Source organism: Podarcis bocagei (assembly GCF_964188305.1).
Source record: "Podarcis bocagei genome assembly, chromosome: 14".
Classification (NCBI taxonomy): domain Eukaryota; kingdom Metazoa; phylum Chordata; class Lepidosauria; order Squamata; family Lacertidae; genus Podarcis; species Podarcis bocagei.
In genome coordinates this window covers 37,646,749-37,666,134 of record NC_138139.1, presented here as the reverse complement: position 1 = coordinate 37,666,134, position 19,386 = coordinate 37,646,749, and the positions used below count along the sequence as shown (strand labels likewise).

At 46.5% G+C, this 19,386-nt stretch overlaps 2 protein-coding genes across 7 annotated transcripts in view; one reads left to right on the top strand and one right to left on the bottom strand.

Annotated features, from left to right (window-relative positions):
* NLRC3 (NLR family CARD domain containing 3) overlaps nucleotides 1-11,799 on the top strand; it is a 30,227-nt gene extending 18,428 nt beyond the window's left edge. For all 4 annotated transcript variants that reach the window (XM_081169849.1, XM_081169850.1, XM_081169848.1 and 1 more), the window contains 9 exons: nucleotides 712-795; nucleotides 1,518-1,601; nucleotides 2,771-2,854; nucleotides 3,218-3,301; nucleotides 4,513-4,596; nucleotides 6,548-6,631; nucleotides 7,972-8,055; nucleotides 9,539-9,622; nucleotides 11,045-11,799. In XM_081169849.1, the coding sequence (XP_081025975.1) occupies nucleotides 712-795; nucleotides 1,518-1,601; nucleotides 2,771-2,854; nucleotides 3,218-3,301; nucleotides 4,513-4,596; nucleotides 6,548-6,631; nucleotides 7,972-8,055; nucleotides 9,539-9,622; nucleotides 11,045-11,135 (763 nt within the window). In that variant the 3' untranslated portion in view covers nucleotides 11,136-11,799. The remainder of the gene's footprint in view (nucleotides 1-711; nucleotides 796-1,517; nucleotides 1,602-2,770; nucleotides 2,855-3,217; nucleotides 3,302-4,512; nucleotides 4,597-6,547; nucleotides 6,632-7,971; nucleotides 8,056-9,538; nucleotides 9,623-11,044) is intronic.
* The window catches only part of CLUAP1 (clusterin associated protein 1), a 55,388-nt gene continuing 47,449 nt past the window's right edge, over nucleotides 11,448-19,386 (bottom strand). For 2 of the 3 annotated variants that reach the window (XM_081169901.1, XM_081169902.1), the window contains exons 10-13: nucleotides 18,357-18,464; nucleotides 16,645-16,700; nucleotides 13,644-13,700; nucleotides 11,448-12,703 (exon numbers count right to left, since the gene is read on the bottom strand). In XM_081169901.1, coding sequence (XP_081026027.1) covers nucleotides 12,551-12,703; nucleotides 13,644-13,700; nucleotides 16,645-16,700; nucleotides 18,357-18,464 — 374 coding nt within the window. In that variant the 3' untranslated portion in view covers nucleotides 11,448-12,550. The remainder of the gene's footprint in view (nucleotides 12,704-13,643; nucleotides 13,701-16,644; nucleotides 16,701-18,356; nucleotides 18,465-19,386) is intronic. The other variant, XM_081169903.1, reaches the window with a different exon arrangement.

Sequence of the window (19,386 nt, the reverse complement as noted above, 5' to 3'; positions counted from 1 at the left end):
GCCAGCATCCTTTCTTTCAACAGGTACAGCCCACACACTTTTAGGTTTTCCTCTCCCTCAACACAAGGTTGGGATGTAAGAAGGCATCGTTGTCCATTCTGCCCCGTATTTGCTGCATGCGGTGCTGTTTCTGTGCTGCTGCAGTTCATCTTCTGCCCAAGCCGACATCATTTGTTTCACTGTCTGCTGGGAGAAAAATACATAAGTTATGCAAGTTACGTCATCGTTAACTTTATGCTGCCCCATTCCTTTTGATATAAATGAAACACAATCAAAGACTGTAAGATAACCGATGACAATTCTATAACTGATGTACTAAGGTATGCAAAACGCATAAGTAAAATAAAAATAAAAAAATAGGAAGGAGAGAAAGGAAAGAAGACAATTCAAATGGTAAGTCACATGTTGTTTGCTGAAAACAACAGCAGTATTAATACTGTACCAATCATATTCGCGAGATTAATTTCTGTTCCAGACAACGGAAAAAAATCAATGAATGTCAGCAAATTCTGCTCCCACTTTAGTTTAGCTCCCACTTTAGTTTTATTTGGAGTTCTCTGGCATCACTCCTCTGAGGGGAAGATACATGAGGGTGTTTGTTTGGGTTAACTGAAAGCCAAGCCCGGATTGCGTGTAAGAGTAGAATTAAGACGAAATCCAGCGTGGCTCCCTCCCTCACCCATTTCCACTTTTCTGTGTTTGCCTCTCCAGTCTCCAGAGCAATTCAATCAGCGACACAGGGGTGACTGCGCTCACTCGTGCCCTCTGCTCTAACCAAGGCCTCACCAGCCTCAAGTAAGTCCTAGCCTATGCTTTGCCACCTCCAAACCCCACCACCTGCCACAGTTCTTTGAGTAGACTCAGGGAAAGAGAGCATGGTGGCTGCACTGCTATAGAGAGCACAAGAGGAACCCCTGGGCGCTCCTAGACTGAATATTTTGGGGTGGGATTGGTTGAATCACATACCAGCAAACAGAGGCGGAGCTAGCTGCTCCAGCACCCACATGCTGTGCACCCGGGGGCAGGGTGAGCTGCCCACAGGGGCGGGGCAAGCATCCCAGGGGGGCGCTGCCCACGGCGAGCATCCTAGGGGGGGCAGGCCAGTGACATCACCCCCCCTCAGGGGTGACACCCGGGGTGTACCCCCTTTCTCCGCCAATGCCAGCAAAATCAGTCTGTGCAATTAAACCTGATTCAGAGCTCTTGTGAAACTTCCCCAGAAGATCTGGTTGATTTATTTTTGTGGTGAGGCAGGTGCACTAGTTTGTGTGGGCTTGACATGAGGTTGCCGAGACTCTGGGTTTTCATTAAAACAGGTTTTGCTTGTTTTGGGTGCCTGCTGGTATTTCCTTCTTTCACATATGTGATTAGGATAAAGTCCTCTGGCAAGGAAACAGAACTATGAAAGTCTGCCCCCCTCCCCACTATTTTCCTTCCACTTGGGGAAGAGCAGTGTGTGAAAAACAGCGAAGGCATTGATAAGGGTGCAATAATGACTTTTCTCCATATGCCTGTAGCCTGCGGGAGAACTCCATAAGCAAAGACGGAGCTCAAGAGATTGCCAGGGCCCTCCGAGCTAACAGCACCCTGAGGAATTTGGAGTGAGTCATTTGGCCTTTGGAAAACAGGGGCTCTGAGAAATATTTTGCACACCCTAAAAGGCTTTATGGCCTGGCAGCATGTCCTTAATTTGGTGCTTTGGGGCTCAGGGTGGTATAGAATCATAGAATTCTGGAGTGGAGAACTTTAGCAAATGCCTCTTCTTCTTCTTCTTCTTCTTCTTCTTCTTCTTCTTCTTCTTCTTCTTCTTCTTCAATTCATCTTATGACTACCGTCAGCAGAAGCCCTATGCAAAGACCTCCACCTGTACAACAGGGCTTTCCCTTCTCTCCTCTCTCCACATGCCTCCCATGTTTCATGGAATTGACTTGTGGGGGGGGGGGACCCCCAAAGAAAAGTGTGCAAGGGGAGGAGGGGACATGTTGTCCCACCTAGCCAGCTTGAAATGTTTACGCTGATGTGGAACAATTGACGGAGCGATGTCAAATTCCTCCCAGAATGGTGGCTATTGTTTTCCAGGCTCACGCACTGTAACATTCTCAGGGAGGTGTGTGAGTGCAGGAGGAATGAGGGAAGAAAAGGAGAAAACTCATGAAGGGTCCAGGCAGGGGCAGAGAACATTTTCCACCCTTCCTGGGGCCACATTCCAGGTTATTTATTCAATTTATATACTGCCCTCCATCAAAAGATCTCAGGGCACTTCACGGATTAAAAACATGAGATGAAAGCACAAATAAAGAGTTAAAACACAAACAACAAAACAATAACCCCTTCTCCCCCACACACATTTAAAAAGCTGTAGAATATTAATCAGTAAATGTGACTTTTTGTACTGTAAGCTAGCTTGTCCCATCACTCACACATCCCCCAATCTCTCTCCAACCTCCAGGCAATCTGGAAACATGGTGATAGTCCAAGGGCATATTCCAGCCTGGCAAAAACACCGAAGGAAGGGGGCATGGCAGGACCAGTTGTGGGCGTGGCCTGGTCAGAGTCCCAAGGGCCAGATAGAGAGGTCTGGAGGGCCACCTCAAAGCTGAGGCTCCCTACCCCTGCCCTAGAAGCAGGACAAGGCTTTAGGGGACTGATGGGGTTGAGGCCAAAGCTGTAAGGCCTGGATTTCATGTATTAATTGGAACCAGCCAACCAGCTCTTGCAACCAGCTCTGCATTGCTTTAACTCTCATTTTCCCTGGGCTTTTTTCCCCTAGCTTGGCTGCCAACCTGCTGCATGACGAAGGTGTCCAGGCCATTGCGTTGGCACTGAAGGAGAACCAAGTGCTCACTTCCTTGCAGTGAGTTTCAGCGGATTAGTCTGCGTTGCTCGAGCATAAATGCATCCAAAGAGTTGAAACAGGATTGTTCAGGCTTTTGGAAAGCGGTGTCTCAAAGATTTGGAACTGGCTGCTGTAATCTGAGATTGTTGCCTAGATGTTGGCATTATTTTTCAGAACGAGCATTATGTGGCTGGCACCTGTAACACCCCCAGTTCCACCAATCAAATCAGTCAGATGGGTGTATATTAGGCAAGGTGATCTTGTAGGTAAACTGGTTCCAAGTTGGCCCCTCCCTGCTTATATGCTGAAGTGGTACAGTCTAGGAAGGGCGGGAATGTGTGGTTGGGTCCTAATTCCTTTTCTCCTTCTCTCTCCTTCTAGCTTGCAGTGGAATTTCATCCAGTCCAAAGCAGCCAAGGCCCTGAGCCAAGCCCTGCAAGTCAACGAGAGTCTTTCTATCTTGGAGTAAGTCCCTGACTTTTGCCTCCCACTCAGCCTCAATAGCGTGAGCAGTTTTTGCATTAAAGGAAACAAATAACTTTTGGCACATTTAAGCAGCAGGATGAGAATCTGGAGGTGGTGGGACAGTCAGTACCGTTTTATACCATGTAGGGCGACCAGAATTGCATGTTCACCCATATAAACATTTATTATATTTAGTCCAAGGATCACAGGTAATTTTATCATGCGATGGAAAAGGGAGGCTCCTGCTGCTTCTGAGTGTGTGTGGTGTGTGTGTGTAACTTTTTGCACATAAGTGTAACATTCCTCCGGCTTGTAAAAATAAGTACCGTATTTTTCGCTCTATAAGACGCATCAGACCACAAGACGCACCTAGTTTTTGGAGGAGGAAAACAAGAAAACAAATATTCTGAATCTCAGAAGCCAGAACAGCAAGAAGGATCGCTGCGCAGTGAAAGCAGCAATCCCTCTTGCTGTTCTGGCTTCTGTGATAGCTGTGCAGCCTGCATTTGCTCCATAAGACACACACACATTTCCCCTTACTTTTTAGGAGGGGAAAAGTGAGTCTTATAGAGCAAAAAATATGGTTGGTAAGTAAGTAAGTAAGTAAGTAAGTAAATAAGTGTTTATTTCAAGCTACTGGAGACAAAACTACTGAAGAGAGTAACATTGTTAGGGATAACACAATGTTCTGATCAATTCCTTCTAAGAAGTATCACATTTTTTACATTCATTCTGCAAATCTAAACTCGTTTCAGACCTGTTTAGCTGCTATAGCTTTTAACCTGGATCTCTGGAAATTACAAATCTGTGAAACAGTTCCCTGGGAATTTGCCATAAATAATAGTCAGTTCCTGTCATAACTATAACCCCCAAGATTCGGGGCGGGGAAGTTAAAGAAAGGGTTCATTGGAGTTGAGCTCTGTAAGCATTTCCAGGGGGGTGCCCACAAGAATTTAGCTTTCTCAGGGCTTCTTAGAGCTGCACCTTATACGGAATGAGGACTACGCCACTTCAGAATGCAGGTAGGGTGTGTTTGTCATATTTTTTAAATCTCCCGCCGACACACCCCTGAACAAATAATCAAAAACTCCCAACATGGAGCTCTTGCTAAACTCTTTCTTCTTCTCAAAGTGCAGGGAAGGTTTTTTAATGTTAAAAATGTGGAAGAGTATTTTTAAAAGACCCAAAGCCTTACCTCTGCTATGTTTCAGTTTACAGGAAAATGCAATTGGGGACGAAGGAATAGCTGCCCTGGCCTCTGCTCTGAGGGTGAACTCAACACTCACTGCTCTCTAGTAAGTTTCCGTGTTATACACAAGGATGGAATACCTGTTAGGGGATTTATCAAGAGGCAAGACTCATGGAGGGGGTCAGCAACTGCTGGCCTCTTAAGCTATATCTGGCCCAGTGTTGTGTGTATGGCTGCTTGGGCCACATGCCCTTAGTGAATGTAGGGATGGACTAGGAGGGCTGCAGAGGGCACAAGGGACTTCCTGAACAGCACATTCAGTGGCTGATGCCACCATGGAATCCAGAATGACCATGCAGAGAGGAAGGAATGATGTGGAAAGGCTCAATAACCAAGCTATTGGTTAAAAAACCCAGAAGGTAAACTGTGAATGTAAGAGATGGGGGAGCTGTAGCCCTCTGTATATTGTTGGACTACAACTTTCATAATCTGTGACCATTGGCCATGCTGGCTGGGGCTGATGGGAGCTGGAGTTCAGCAACATTCAGAGGGTCTCAGCCCTGCTTTCCTGCTTGCCTTCTGCTTGGGTGGCTGAATGGTGCAGGACACCTTCAAAAAGGTGAATATACCAGTTCCAGGGGAGGAAAGTCCTCTTGGGCTCGGTTCCTGCTTTTGGACTTCCCATAGGCATCTTTCTGGCCACTGTGAGAACAGGATGCTGGAGTAGATGGACCATTGGCCTGATCCAGAAGGATCTTCTGAGGTTCTTAAGATGGGAGCTGAGTCCAAGGCCTGTTCCCCGCCAGAACTTCCTAAAATTAAAAGCCAACCCAAGCCCACCTTCATTTCTCCTACCTCTCAGAAGCACTTACTACTACTACTACCACCACTACTACTACTAATTAATAAATAAATAATAATAATATTTTTTTATTTATACCCTGCCCTGAGCCCAGTTCAAAAACTGGGCTCAGGGTGGCTAACAACAAATTTAAAACACTTAATTAATGCAACAAAAAACAGCATAAAATACAGTATAAAACATGAATAACAATAAATTCAGAATTCAAAAATTAATTTAGGGGGGAAATCAATCCAATAAACATTAGATGATCACCAGGGCTAAATTAGTCCTATTTGGGCCAGCATGGAGACCAGGGGAGAATTAGCTGTGGGATCCCAGAGCGAGTAATCTTCATAAAAAGGGGAGGGGGAGGGAAGGAAGGGGAATAAAAGATCAGGCTAAGCTCAAGTTGAAAGCCAGGCAGAATAGCTCCGTCTTACAGGCCCTGTGGAAGGAAGTTATATATACAGTGGTACCTCGGGTTAAGTACTTATTTCGTTCCGGAGGTCCATACTTAACCTGAAACTGTTCTTAACCTGAAGCACCACTTTAGCTAATGGGTCCTCCTGCTGCTGCCGCGCCGCCAGAGCACGATTTCTGTTCTCATCCTGAAGCAAAGTTCTTAACCTGAAGCACTATTTCTGGGTTAGCGGAGTGTGTAACCTGAAGCATGTGTAACCCGAGGTACCACTGTACCAGCCATTTCAGGTGAAAGGAACACAAGGCAAGGCGGGAGGAGGCCTTTCAGCACTCAAGGGTGCCCCAAGCTATATTTCTGCCTGAGGCAGAGAAGCAAAAAGCAGCAGCACTTGGTCAAGGTACATCAGGGAGAGCCAACATGGTGTCCTCCAGTTACTGTTGGATTACAACTCCAGTTATTGCTGGCTGGGACTGATGGGAGCCAACAACATCCGGAGGACGCGACACTGGCTATGCCGCTGAAAAACACAACATCCACAGCCAGAGTTTCTTTGGCATCTAAGGCAGACAATCCCACTAGCATCTGCCCCCTTTCCTGGCTGTAAAAATGCAACAATAATAAATTGAACAACTATTTGCTGTCCTTTCAGAACAGCCGACATGAGCTGCCTGAAGTGGTTGCCTCCCTTTGCCTAATGGTAGGGCTGACCCTTACAGCACTGCTTGAGTGTCCTTGGCACAACTTGGTGGTGCTACCTTGAGTTTGTTCTAAATGTGCCCTGTTTTGTTGCAGCCTCCAGGTGGCGCTGATAGGCGAGAATGGGGCCAAAGCTCTAGGAGACGCCCTGGTTCTTAACAAGAGCCTCACGACACTAGAGTAAGTACTCCTCAGACCCTATGTTCATCCAGGAGGGGGTGGGGGAATTATAAGTTTAATGGTGTCATCACAGTTGGTGCAGCCAGTGGCCCACCTGGAATTCAGCAAGACTCTTCTGGCTTTGTGGAATTGTGGCTTCATTTCAGCATCAAACTGAATGTTGTTGTTTAGTCGTTTAGTCATGTCCGACTCTTCGTGACCCCATGGACCAGAGTACACCAGGCACTCCTGTCTTCCACTGCGTCCCAGTTTGGTCAAACTCATGCTGGTAGCTTCGAGAACACTGCCCAACCATCTCGTCCTCTGTTGTCCCCTTGTGCCCTCCATCTTTCCCAACATCAGGGTCTTTTCCAGGGAGTCTTCTCTTCTCATGAGGTGGCCAAAGTATTGGAGCCTCAGCTTCACGATCTGTCCTTCCAGTGAGCACTCAGGGCTGATTTCCTTCAGAATGGATAGATCTGATCTTCTTGCGGTCCATGGGACTCTCAAGAGTCTCCTCCAGCACCATAATTCAAAACAACAATTCTTCGGCAATCAGCCTTCTTTATAGTCCAGCTCTCACTTCCATACATCACTACTGGGAAAACCATAGCTTTAAAACTATCAAACTGAATACAGTGGTACCTCGCAAGACGAACGCCTCGCAAGACGGAAAACCCGCTAGACGAAAGGGTTTTCCGTTTTGGAGGCGCTTCGCAAGACGAATTTCCCTATGGGCTTGCTTCGCAAGACGACAGCCCATAGGGAAATATCCGGGACAGCGGGGAAGCGCAGCGCGTCTTCCCCACTGTCCTCGGACCTCCTCCGAAGCCGGGCGGTGGGGCGGGAACACCCGCCCCCGCCGCCCCGCTTCGGAACGCTGCTCCGAAGCCGGGCGGGGGGGGGCGGGAACACCTTCTGAAGGCGGGCGGGGGGCGAAAGTCTTTGTCCCCCCTGCCTGCCTTCCCAGGGGCTTTTACATCACCCCGGACAGCGGAGAAGTCCTCCGCTGTCCCGGGGCGATTTTAAAATGCCGCCCGCCAGCATTTTAAGATCGCCCGGACAGCGGAGAAGTCCTCCGCTGTCCCGGGGTTTTTTAAAATGCTGGGGGTGGGAAGAAAAGCCCTTGTCCCCCCCCCCCCAGCCTTCAGAAGAGGTCCGGGGACAGACTGTCCCCGGACCTGGTCTGAAGGCGGTTTCCCTAGGAACGCATTAATTGATTTTCAATGCATTCCTATGGGAAACTGTGTATCGCAAGACGAAAAACCCGCAAGACGAAGAGACTTGCGGAACGAATTAATTTCGTCTTGCGAGGCACCACTGTACCTGGCCTTAATTTATCTTCCTTGTTTCTTTGACAGCTTGAGGGGAAACGCCATCGGTTTGGCAGGGGCCAAGGCAATGGCCAATGCCTTGAAAGTTAACGGCGCCCTCCGCAGGCTGAAGTAAGTAAAATAATGGACAGGATACAGATGGGGTCATTCTGTCATTCAAGAGTGTCAAGAGATGGCCTTTGGGTTTGCATAATGGCTGAAAGTGCTTGTTTAATGGTCATGTGTGGTTGGTGGCTAATTCTGAACCAATAAAATGTGTGCTATATGTATCCTGCTTGGGTTAGGGCTAAAAAAAATAAGAGATTTGCAGTGGAATTCCAGGCAGAGCAAACCACCCCCTTCCCCCAAAGCCTGGGTTTTGCACCCAGATGGCAAAAATCACCTTGAAAAGCTGCAAAGGTCTGTTGTTGCTACTGGAGTGACTGATACAAGGCTAGAACCACCTGACTAGGTGCCAGGCTGCTCGTGTAGTGCATTTATAAATAGATACAGCATTGTGAAGCCATCACAGATCTCTAGGCATTTCTTCCTGTAAGACAGCTGACCCTGTGAAAAGCTCTCCTGAACCTTTCTAATGCTTGAGGAAGCTAGCAATACAAAACAGTATTTGGGGGGACAACTAGTCTTTTAAGCACTGCTTTTGAGTGGGGAACCTTTTTCGGCTTGAGGGCTACAATCTCTTCTGGCTGACTTTCTGGTGGTCAGTGCAAAACTGGGTGGGCACAACACCCCCCAATCTACCCATATGCATTCATGCACACTTAACACATTCACTCATTCTTTCCCCACACAGAAGCAGTTAGGCTTGGCTGGGGCAGGGAGGAGTGGCACTTTTGTCAAGTTTAATTGTGGGGGCTGAGGAATGTGCTGGTGGAGGTGTTGCAGCACACAGGCAGGGGACGGCGAGCCCTTCCATCAGCAGCCATGATCTCGACGAATAGCCCAAACGATTAGGCTAGAAAATGGTCTCCCCTTGAAGCCAATAGGAGATATTTTTCCAAGGCCGACTGCTACATTTTGGCAGGGGGAATCAGAGCTCACGAGGTTTGACCCAGCTAAGAACCCCACCAAAAATACCATGTGGCAATTAGTGTTATATATTTAAAAAAACTAATGGAAGTTATTGCCTAAAAAAAATAAAAAATCAAGCCTAAAGGGTGCTTGTTTGGAGGAGGGTGTGGGCTGCAGAGGAAATGGCTTTGTGGGCTTCATCTGGGTTGTGGGCTGGAACTTACCCTATTGTAGATAATGGCCAGGCAGATGTTACTTTACACTTTTCTGGGGGAAGTGAAACAAAGCTGGAGCAAAATAAAAAAATTCCTTCCAGTAGCACCTTAAAGACCAACTAAGTTAGTTCTTGGTATGAGCTTTCGTGTGCATTCACACTTCTTCAGATACGTATCTGAAGAAGTGTGCATGCACACGAAAGCTCATACCAAGAACTAACTTAGTTGGTCTTTAAGGTGCTACTGGAAGGAATTTTTTTATTTTGACTATGGCAGACCAACACGGCTACCTATCTGAAAGCTGGAGCAGACACTGTTGTGTGCCTGTGCATAATGGATTCCATATGCCCATGTTCTCTTGCCCACAGCCTCCAAGAGAACTCCCTGGGCATGGACGGAGCAATCTGCATTGCCACAGCTCTAACTGGAAGCCACAGCCTCGCCTACATCAAGTAACTCACTTTTCAATGCTCTTGGTCTAAAAAAGTGTGTGTCAAAGCCATTTCATGCCAGACCTCACAGGATTTGGCAGGGATGGTTGGCCGGGGTGCAACAGAACTTGCTACTTAATCACGAACATTGCATTCCATACATTAATGGATGTACCATGGAAGCAGAACTCTCCTTCCTGAGATCCTAAGCTTTTTTGAAAAGAAGTTTCCAGCCCATTTATGGCAGAGAAGCTTGAAAACATATGGATCAGTATCTGGTTTAATCTCAGGAGCCAGAGTGGAGATGTGCAGGAAGCACAGTGAGGAGAGGGTGCCCTGCCCTAGTTAGGTAAAGGTACCCCTGACTGTTAGGTCCAGTCGCAAACGACTCTGGGGTTGGGTGCTCATCTCACTCTATAGGCCAAGGAAGCCAGCATTTGTCTGCAGAGAGCTTCTGGGTCATGTGGCCAGCATGACTAAGCCGCTTCTGGCGAATCAGAGCAGCGCACGGAAATGCCGTTTACCATCCCGCCAGAGCAGTACCTATTTATCTACTTGCACTTTGACGTGCTTTCGAACTGCTAGGTGGGCAGGAGCAGGGACCGAGCAATGGGAGCTCACGCCGTCATGGGGATTTGAACCGCCGACCTTCTGATCAGCAAGCCCTAGGCTCTGGGGTTTAGACCACAGCGCCACCCGTGTCCCTCTGCCCTAGTTACTTTTCTTTTATAGCTAACACTCCTTGGCCCTTCTCCCGTAGGAGCCAACCTGCCCCTTCCATCTTTTCCTACTGAAAGAAAAACACAAAGGACTTATAAAGCTGGATGTCGGAGCCAGGGCAGATTTCAGGAGGAGGGATAGGCATCCTAGGCTGACAGCTGTATGATGGACCCAAGCAGTTAATTTTACTTCTTTGTTGTAATAGTGACTAGCTCCTGACTATTCAGCAAAAGAGTTAAGAGTTACCTGCTGTTTTGTAGGCCTGGAGGACAATCCCAACCTAAAAACTTTTCCTGTGGGGTTGAGACTGGCTAAATATTGACCATGGGTTGGCAACCAAAATGCATTAGCTGTCTTCCCTAGCCCCACTGCTTCCCTGTATCCAAGCTTTTAGATATTAATTGGTTGGAAAGCACTCCAGTCCAAATCTGTCACAAATCAGGAGTGCCCACCCTCCATAGCTTCCACTGTCCAGACCTTTAGGGCACAAGCACAACAGCCACCACTTGATTAAGTTGCCCATTGAGCAAAAGCTCCAACTGGTTCAAGAAACCCAACAAAGTCATGTGCAACAGGGAAAGCCATTCAACCCCTCCCCCTGCTCAGAGATTCTTTTTTTTGTGATTCTGACATGTGAGAAAATTGCAATTACTGTTCAGACTGTGAGCAGTGCCCAGACAGTGATGCTGCATTAAGCGTCAACCCTTTGTCTTCCCTCTACAGCTTACAGGGAAACAAAATAGGTGAATCAGGAGCCAAGGTGATTGCTGATGCCATCCGTACAAATGCCCCCAGCTGCATTGTGGAGATGTGAAAGAGAAACTTCCCTGGAGGAGGTGCTCTGGGATTCCAGACATCCTGTGCCCTGGAGACATGTCCCTTCCTCACAAATGGCTCACTGACAAGGATGTGGTGCAAAAGATGCTGCAATGGATGGTACTAAGTGGGGACATGGCCTGAGCTGAAGGCAGTTGCGGAAGAGGATGACAAACCTTGTCATTTTCATTCTGGACATTTGTTCCTGCTGGTGAAGGTGGTTCGGTGCTTCAGACATTTTGTGGGGCATCTGCCGCAGTGGTTTGTGCCTTCCTGATAAACTGAAAGCAGCTGACACCACAAGAAGAAACCAGATTGTAAAGTCGTTTATTTTGTGAAACAAGGGAATGAATGTAAAAGTCAAAGAGGTTCAGAGCGAGTCTGGAAAATACATACAACTTGCAAGGCATAAGGAACTGAGGAATCCTCAACACAGAACTAGCACAACAGGTGATACCTGCCACTGTTAGGGGATTGAATCTATAAAATATTTTTCATTTATCCTCTGAAAATAAAATTATACACAGAGGCATTTTGAGACTGGTAGCACTGTGTGGCTTGTGACAAGAGGAAAGTATTCAGTCAAGCCTGTTCAGTGCCTAGAAACCTATTGGCCCAGAATAAGGGGAGAAAAACAAAATAAAACTTGTATTTCTACTAAATGAGATTTTTTTAAAAAATAAAATGAAAAGTTGCTTAGGAAACCCAAACTGATACCTGGTTTTACATTAGCATGGACATGTGTGGGCAAGGACTTGGTATTAAATAATGAGGTTGGAGATATTATCATTCTTAGAGCTTCTTTTATCCCAATATGACAGTGCTTTATATGTGCTCATATAGCAAAGGGGTAAATTAGAGACGAAGCAGAGCCCCAAACTAATTGTGGGCTCCTTTCCTGCCTTGTCAGTTTTGGTAAAAGTGATGGAAACATTTGCTGGGGCTCCAATATTCCTTTGTTCTTGGCAAAAGACAGAATTCATTTAGTGAGGCACTTGGGATGATAGTTCAGAATTCAATCTGAAGCCCAGCTGTTAATTTAGCCTAAATTGTCCTTTGAAACAATTCCAGATTCATGTTTGTATCAAAAAGATACCAGGAATCTTGCAGGAGTCTAAACTGCTTTGTGTTGCTGGATTGTGTGTGTGTGTTGCTGGGTCTCTTAAAACTTTGGCACCATGGAGCGTGACATGACAGCTCCCCGAATGTAAGTGTTCTTTCCTTGCTCATGAACTGACAACAGCAAAAGAGCTAAGCTACTTTGAGTTCCAAGATATATTACTACTTTGGTACTCTTTTCACTGGTATCAAGGTTGCCTTACTCTATGGAGTACATCCTGTCAGAGTCATGTGGGTCAACATTTTAGCTTCTCTGTGCTCCTCAAGGTTTGTCTCTGGAGATGACCCAGCTGCTCAAAAGTCATTATCACTCTCCTCCAGGGGCTCGGGCTTCCTCACCCTCCGACTCGCCTTGTTGGGAGAGAGATCCATGCTGTCGTCTTCCAGGTCGTCGTCGTCATCGTCGTCGTCGTCATCCAAATCAATTTCACTATCTTCAGTGTCCTCCTGTAAAAATATTTTATTTATTATTTGGTGTTTTTTTTAAAAAATCTGCCCTGTCTTGAAGGCTCAATGTGAGAAACTATTAGACCCAAACCACTAAAAGAGCTTATCATTATTAATAACAAGGCTGTTACTCAATTTAAAATATTTGTCAATTAATTAGCTAAAATTGATATGGTTAAGATCACAAGAAGAGCCTTGCTGGGTCAGGCCAAAGGCCCATCTAGTCTGTCCTCCTGCTCTCGCAGTAGCCAGTCAGATGCTCCAGTGGGAAGTCATCAAGCAGAAACTGGGGGCAAAAGTAACCAGTATTCAGAGACATGCTGCCTCTGACACGGCAGGTGGAACATCCAGCTACCAGGGCTAATAGCCATGGATGGCCCTCACAGCATCTTATTGGAGCAATTGCCATGAGGTGCTGTGTGAGGAAGGACATCAATTATTGCGTTCCACCACACAAGCCTCTTCCATGTTCCATGAGGGGGAGCTGTGGCGGGAAAAGAGATTTGAAGAAAATCACGTGGCAGCAGCTTGCATGAGTTGCCTTTCCATTTTGACCATGCCCCTCCTTTAAAGTAACAGATAGGAATATTGTACAATAAAGTATATAGCTGAGCATGCGCAGAGTGTTTTGCTTTCCCCAAAACAAATAGCTCTGGTATGGCTTCCAACCAAGATCTGTCTTTTAAAATACTGCCCTTGCCTCTCCCTCGATATCTGAGAACACAGGCCAAAACATTTTTGAGGCCTCTCCTGACTGTTTGTGTAAACTCCATATGCCACTATGCATCTCATCGTTATTCACTCTTTTCACTGAGTGCTACCGATGGCTGAAAATTGCTAAAGAAGCTGCAGGGAAGGAAGGCTGTGCACCACCAGAGCTGTGTGTGTGTGGGCCCTGGCAAGTGGAGGTGAAAGCACTGCAGACAGGAGTCACACCCACCTTAGCCTTGGCTCTGGAGACTTTGCGCTTACTGGCTTGGGCTCTGGCTGCCCCGACCTTGGAAGAGAGAGCAGCAGCGCACAGAGGCAACGCGAGATGGAAGCAGAAAGGGGAAAAATTAGGAGAGAGAGAGAAATGAAACCAGCCAATACTGCAAAAATGAATGGGAGTGAAAGAGGCACTGGGGAGAGGGGGCAGAGTCTCCAAAGGAGGGAGGTGAAGACAGGTGAGCGGCACAACTGGGTGGGCTAGGGCAGCTGCCTGCCTACCTGCCTGCGGAGAATTCAAGCAGGGAAGGTGGACAGGGTACAGCCCCCTCTCAGTGGCACCAATGAGACCACACCCACACCATACATTTGAAGCACTTATTCCACTTTGACAGCCACGGCATTCCTCAAAGAATCCTGGGAACGGTAGTCTGTGCTGAGAGTACAGTGGTACCTCAGGTTAAGAACTTAATTCGTTCCGGAGGTCCGTTCTTAACCTGAAACTGTTCTTAACCTGAAGCACCACTTTAGCTAATAGGGGCTCCCGCTGCTGCTGTGCCGCTGGAGCACGATTTCTGTTCTCATCCTGAAGCAAAGTTCTTAACCCAAGGTACTATTTCTGGGTTAGCGGAATCTGTAACCTGAAGCATATGTAACCCGAGGTACCACTGTAGTTAGGTGTCAGGAGCAGGTCAGCAATAAAACACCCAGTGTCAGTGAAGTTAACTCTTTATTCAAAGAAACCCAAACAGCTCAGGTGTAGTGATCACAGCATCTCTTTCCAGTAGATCTTGCCCCAATGAGGCAGTTGTGAGTTTCAAATATTTTTTTTGGAGAACATCGTGTTTGTTTAAGTCGTATGAGAGTGCTTTAAATGTGTGGTGCGGATGTGACCCAAGTTTCCGTAGAGGTGCCAGGAATCTGCTTGACTGCAATACAGGCTGGGAGAAGGGGCTTGTTTAGAATCACTGTAGGATTGGAAGGGACCCCAAGGGTCATCTAGTCGAGCCCCCAGCAATGCAAGAATCACAGCTAAAAAAATCTCTGGCAGATGACCATCCAATCTTTGCTTAAAAACCTCCAAGGAAGGAGAGTTCGCCACTTTTTGAGGGAATCTGCTCCAAATTATAGCCCAAGCTCTGTGTGGCTGTTATCCTGCCGTAAACTGTTTAAGGGCAGCTGCTTATTCTGAGGCTAGGGCAGAAATGTTCAAACAGGGTTAGGGGCACATTAGTGTGCCACGAGAGAACTGCTGGAGTTCTGAGAAAAATCCACTGTCCACTGCTGGCCTTGGCACATGCAAGACCAATTTCATATCTGCCTTCTCTGCCACCGTGATGCAGTCATAATTAAAAACAACAACAACAACAACAACAACAACAACAACAACAACAACAACAGAACAAACCAAGTTGCAACAACACTTTAAACCTAACACCACAATTTAAAACAGCTATCCAAACAAACACAGCCTCTTTGTGAGCAGCCGCCACCCTGAGCCATTCAAAGGAGGCCTTCGTGTGGCAGCTCCAATTCAGTAAACCTGGTTTTCACACAGGAAGTGCAAATGCGTTAGTATTTCCTGCATCCGTGCAATGACTTCAGGCTGACCTGAACAATGCATATTCAAAACACAAGCAGCAGTTTCTAGCCAGGGAGGTAGTCTGTCCCAAGGGGAAGAGCCCAGGAGTTTGGCTCCTACATGAATAAAAATGATAGACTTAAGAGAAGCCCAAGCTTTAGTGGCAAATTGCTTTAGAGAAAAAGGTTTTCTTAGTCAGAAAGTACTCAAAAACATTTTGCTGGGAAGAAACACCCTGATATTTAAATACACAGAGTGAAATCTTGCAGATCTTAGGGTGGCCAAATCCCACTGAAAGCAGTGGGACATAAAAGAGAGTTAAATTGCAGTTAGATATTTATTTATTTCAATGGGACTCAGGCCTAACTACAAATTAATTAATTTTTAGCCCCCACCCCAGGCCAAAGACTCTCATAAGGCAGTTCATAACTAAAATAAAAACAAATTTCTAGCCCCAAACAATTAATTTTAAGTTATAAAAGGAGCAGCAGTTTACATGATATAGACAAACAACCAAATTCTTTTGAAAGCAGTTTAAAGCACATTTGAAAATAACTAGAGGGTGATCCTGTGCAAAGAGGGTGAGCAATTCAGCAGGGATAGAGCCACCACTGAAAAGGCCCTGTTTCTTGTGCCTGCCATCCTGATGGGGCTTAATGGTGAGCCCTGATATCACCACAGTAATGCTTAGGTATGAATGACCTGGAATGTATCAGCAAGACAGCTAGGCCTTCCTTGTCCTCTGCAAGTTGCACCAATGACATGGCAAGTGTGTGTGGGGGGGGGAGGAGCAGAAAAGCACTGAGCATGGTGCGGTCATGTCTTTTCCTGGATGTAATTTTCTTTAGCAAAATGTTACTAGGAGGACAGACAGAAAAAACAGAGCTGCCGGCGGCCGCATGCTCCTCGTCACTTTCATCTGTCCCACTGGGGTAGTAGCAGCACAGGTTCCGCAAAGACCAATTAGCATCCCCGTCAATCAAGATCTGTCTTTATCTATTGTAAAGTGCTTAATGCTTTTAGTAACAGTAAAATTACCAGGCGCCGTATGATAAATTTTGAAGGCAAAAGAAATGATAGTGATGGCGTGATCACAAAAGGAGTCTCTGTCCCCAGAGAGGGGGGGAGGGACAGACAGACCTCTGAGAAGCATCGCTTGCCAGTCTGCTGCTCTGCTTACCTAACTTAATTGCAAGAACAGCAGGAAAAGGCAAAGAAGTGGCTGCACTAGGAAGGAGAGAAAGAGACCTACAGAGAAGAGAAGAGATGAGATGGGGAAGATGCAGGAGCTTTTGAGGAAAGTGGGGGAGACAGAAACAGAAAGTGAAATAAGGCAGGGGAAACTGAAGAGGCAGGCTACCTGTTGCGGAATGAGAAGGTATGCCATGGAAAAAGCACATTTTTGCCAATAGCATCTTTAGCGACTACTTACATCGTCCTCTGTGTCTCCACCTTGCATCGTTCCTATAATCCGTTTGTTTGGTCTCCCTGGAGCAGAGAAGGAGACAGAATCAATGAGAATGTGGCTGAACACACAACAATGCTGGGTATCTTTCTTTCTAGGGAGCCAAAGGTGGTATAAGAGGCACTTGACGCTCAGACTCATCCTGCCAGTATCCCTGTTCTCAGATTTGGGGTGGCTGGCTGTAGGGTTTGTTTGTTGTAGTCTCTTTGACCAGAAATGACGAGAGGGAGAAGAGAAAGTGAGCATGGACCTAGCAGGCAACAATGCCTCAGGTCACACCTTTCTGATTGTGTTAGAAAGAAGATGCTTTGAAAGGCCATGTTGGATTTAGAGAAATAATAAATAATAATAAATCAAATGAAGTGCTAGAGAGTCCTAAATATGTGATCTGTTTTCTGCCTGAGAGGCCAAGAGAGGCAAACGTTTGCTGCCTGTCAGAACGGGACCCTTCTTGATGGAGCTCCTGTCTTCCAAAAGCTGTAGGACAATCCACATGCCATCTATGGGGAACACCTTTTCACTTACCCCTGCCTTTGACGGGATGACACAAACTTAAATAAAGGCACATTAGGTTAAGCGAATATGTCAGCTTTGCTCTAATGACTGCTTTCTGTGTTCCAGTAAAGGTCACAGCTCTTTTGCAAGGAGGAGCCGAGAGCACTTGACCAAAGCAGGAGACAGCTGACATTCGGAGACAGATGCAAGGAGCTCCTGAAGTCATTTGGTGCATTAACGCTTCCAGCTTAACATTGTTGGTGAGGCTCCAGAGAGGCTCCACAATGCGCTGCCATCCTTGTGGTATCATAATATGAGAATCTGGGGAAGGAGTGGGAAAGCAAGTGCATCTCTTGCTCTTGGTTGAACTAGAGGAGCCGTTCTGGGGATGGAGCCACATGCACAGGGTTCAGTTATAGCAGAGGTGGGGAATCCTTGGCCCTCCAGACATTCCTGAATCATCTATGGCTATTGGTCATGATTGCTGGAACTGATGGGAGTTGTAGTTCAGCAGCAGTTCAGCTACATACTTCAGAAGGGACAAATATTCCCCACCTGTGAGTGAAACCATTTTTTAAATGAGTCCAGAGCTCCACTTACTGTAAGGGCCATGCTAGAAGTGACAGGACAATTCTGTGTATTTAAACATTAAAAAGGCCCCAATTATGTGGAAAATGTGGCAGGGGGAGGAGGATTTGATTCAAAAAACAAACAGGATGCATGGATCTTTCCTGCCCACCCACAGCTTAGCTCCCTGCAATGGGGAGATGCTTTTCCAATTCTGAAAGTGAACCAACATGGAGATAGGTTCTTCAGGAGAGGAACTGCAAGACAGAAAGTATGCAGCTCACCCGCCGGCCATAAAAATCACTTCATAGCTCCTAACTTCTAAATGCCTGAGGCAGTATCATATTCAGTAAACACATAATTGTTCCTATAAATGTGTAGCTCGGCCAGAAATGCAACTCCAGAAAGCGGCTTGAGAAAGAATATATTTTAGACTCCCAACCTCATTTTGTTGGCCAGCCCTTCCCAGAACTGAGAAAGTATTTCAAAATTGTAGGCGGCACCATCAAGTTTCTAGGCACTTGCTGTTTCCCACCGCCCTGCAGGACAAACCACTCAGCCCCTTGGGTCCCTTTCATCTGCAATGGAGCGTCCACCAGGTGTACAGGTACAGGTACCTTGCATCAGCATCTCCATGGCCGTATGCTGCTTCATTAGCTGCCTGTCTTCCATGTCACTGTCAGATCCCTCATCCTCATGGATCTCTATGTCCGAGTCGTCATTGTCTAAATAAAAACAAGAATGCCCACCAAAGACAGTTATTAGGACATCAGCTCCATCTCTTTCTGTTCTTTGCTTCAGCTTGAAGGAATGATTGTGGGCTGACAGGCAGACCACAGCTCAGCAACAGAGTAATTGCTCTGTGTGCAAAAGAGATCTCCGGTTAAGACTCGGGAAAGAACTTTGCTTCAGGCATGGCACAGGGGAGTCCACAGTCAAGAGTACACAACTTTAAATAATAATAACAATAAAAACCCAGTCGAGGTGAGGAATGACCTTTTAATTGAGATGGCAGAGAAGAGGTCTCCAAGCTTCCCCTCAGTGCTGCTGCTTCTGTCAAAATTATTCCCTTCTGGGACTACTATTAGCATCGTTTGATAGGGGTGGAAAGGATAGGGGGATAGGCTCTTGGTTGCCATCTTCCTCACACTGTAGGTGTTTAAATCCTACTGCCATTTAAGCAGTCTGAACAATGTGCAGGATTGCAGTGCAAGAAGACGGCACTGCTTCTGTCCAGAAAACTCACATATTGATATGAATGGAACAAAAGAAGACTGTCCACTAAAGGAGACCCTCCATTTATTGGTTTCAGATCTTTTACTCTCAGAGATCTAATTCTACAGTGTGTGAAGGTCAGGAGTAGCTACGTGGTCACAGCCATTAGATTTTTCATGTGGTCTCTGCAATGATCACACTTAAGAGAATCAGCTTGGAAATTTGATAACATTGCTCATTCCTTCTTATCATGCCGGCCAGCTATTCCCAACAGAACACAAGATGAGCGGTGATAAATATAGGGTGCATTTGCTGTCAAGCTGTGTGAGCCCGCTCACAGATAACTATTTACCCCTGTTCATAACACTGGAACCTGCAGCTCAGTTCAATGGAGCTAGCCGGACTTTGAAATATGCCAGAAACAGCTCCCCA